Genomic DNA, 1686 nt, shown 5'->3' on the forward strand with positions numbered 1-1686 from the left:
CCGGAGCTCGGTGGAGCAGCGCAGAGCTGCGGCACGAATGTGCTGAGCTGGGCCGGTACCAGTGACCTGGCTGAGCCAGCTTAGGTAGTGGTGGAGCAGGGCACAGCAAAGCTGGTGTGTGGCCGGGGCAGCAGCAGGCCCTCAGGACCTACCTCCAGGGCAGATGGCAGCAGAATGTCCACCGGTGCTGCTTGAACTCGCACCCTGCACCGGTCGAGCTCCTCCAGCTCCTCCCCACAGCTCAGCTCCACCACGTGCTCCTTCATCTCTATGATAGTCTGGGCCACTGCAAGCAGGGAGAGTGCCCAGCACAGGGGATCAGCTGCCTGCTCTGAGCACACCGTGGGACAGGACATTGGGCAGCCAATGCTTTGGGGACGGGGCATAACCCTGCACAACTCTGGAGAGGACAGAGCTCCAAGCCCTGGCCCAGGGGGGACGTAGGGAAGGCCCCAGTCGACCAGGACACGTGGCTGTGGCAGTGCTCTTCTCGCTCTTACCCTCCTCCTTCTCAAAGGTGATGAGACCTGAGCCCCCCAGCAGAGGGTAGCGGATCCGTGGGGTGAGCATCAGCTTGTTCATGTCCTCCTTGTTAGTCACAAGCCCCTTAAACACCATGTTCCTCTCTGGCAAGGCAGGCAGCACCTAGGCTCGAGTACACAGATGGCACCTGGAGGAGACTGGCCCCACACAGGGCCTGTCCCTGCCAACCCACAGACTAGAAACAAGCTCATGGCTCAAAATAAACAGCTGGAGACCCTCAGCAGAGTCCCTCCTATGGTCTGGCTGTGCCTGGAGTCCCAAAGCCATGACTGGAGCCTTTGGCTCTGGAGCCACCCACGAGCAGGACCTGTGCCAGGGGTCACATAGTGCCCAGCTGCATTCGCCCGCAAGCTCCCCAGCTGGGCTCGCGCCCCTTTGCAGCAGACCCAAGTGCCCACACACACTGTTACCATCGCTGGGTCCTCCCAGAGGACCCTCTTCCTCACTTCTTCCAGTTTCTTTTCCAGCATCTGCTTCTCCTGCCTCAGTCTATTATTTTCCTCCTTTGCTGAAGAAATGCCCACCTGGAAGGGAAGGGAGAGGGGGCAGCAGGGGAACCACCGGGATGCGGGGGGCTGCAGCACACACCCTCTGTTAAAGATACGGCTACACCACCCCTGCCTCAGTCTATTATTTTCCTCCTTTGCTGAAGAAATGCCCACCTGGAAGGGAAGGGAGAGGGGGCAGCAGGGGAACCACCGGGATGCGGGGGGCTGCAGCACACACCCTCTGTTTACGATACGGCTCCACCCACACCAAGTTTCTGCTCTTGGCAGCCCTGCCCTGGCTCCTCGCCTTGGGTAACAGCCCTTCCACCACCGCCCAGCTCTAGCTCACTGCTCAGCGCAGTGATGTGACGTCACTGGGTCCCGGGCAAAGTGACCTCAGAGCAGTGAGCTGGGTGATGCAGCCCCACCACCCACTGCCACCATTTCAAGCCCAAGATGAGTTCTCCAACCTGGCAGGATCTCTCCTCGTCTGTGTTTAAACACATTTGTTCCTCAAGATTTTTGTGAAGAAGTTCTCCCTCTTTCCTCAGCTCCCCTGTCCTTTGCTCCACAGCTTCCTTTTCCGTTTGTAGATTGAAGCAATCTTGCGCCAGAGTGTGACAAAGTTTCTGTGGGAGGTACCGTCAGACGGGAG

General features: G+C 59.1%; 1 protein-coding gene across 1 annotated transcript in view; it reads right to left on the reverse strand.

Moving 5' to 3' along the window:
- IFI35 (interferon-induced protein 35) overlaps positions 1-1660 on the reverse strand; it is a gene marked incomplete at both ends in the record, with an annotated part of 2533 nt that extends 873 nt beyond the window's left edge. The window contains 4 exons of the mRNA XM_010132690.1: positions 153-286; positions 501-645; positions 954-1067; positions 1502-1660. Of these exons, the coding sequence (XP_010130992.1) occupies positions 153-286; positions 501-645; positions 954-1067; positions 1502-1660 (552 nt within the window). The remainder of the gene's footprint in view (positions 1-152; positions 287-500; positions 646-953; positions 1068-1501) is intronic.
- Positions 1661-1686: the final 26 nt, after the last annotated feature.

This window comes from Buceros rhinoceros, unplaced genomic scaffold (genome assembly GCF_000710305.1).
Source record: "Buceros rhinoceros silvestris isolate BGI_N320 unplaced genomic scaffold, ASM71030v1 scaffold44153, whole genome shotgun sequence".
Lineage (NCBI taxonomy): Eukaryota > Metazoa > Chordata > Aves > Bucerotiformes > Bucerotidae > Buceros > Buceros rhinoceros.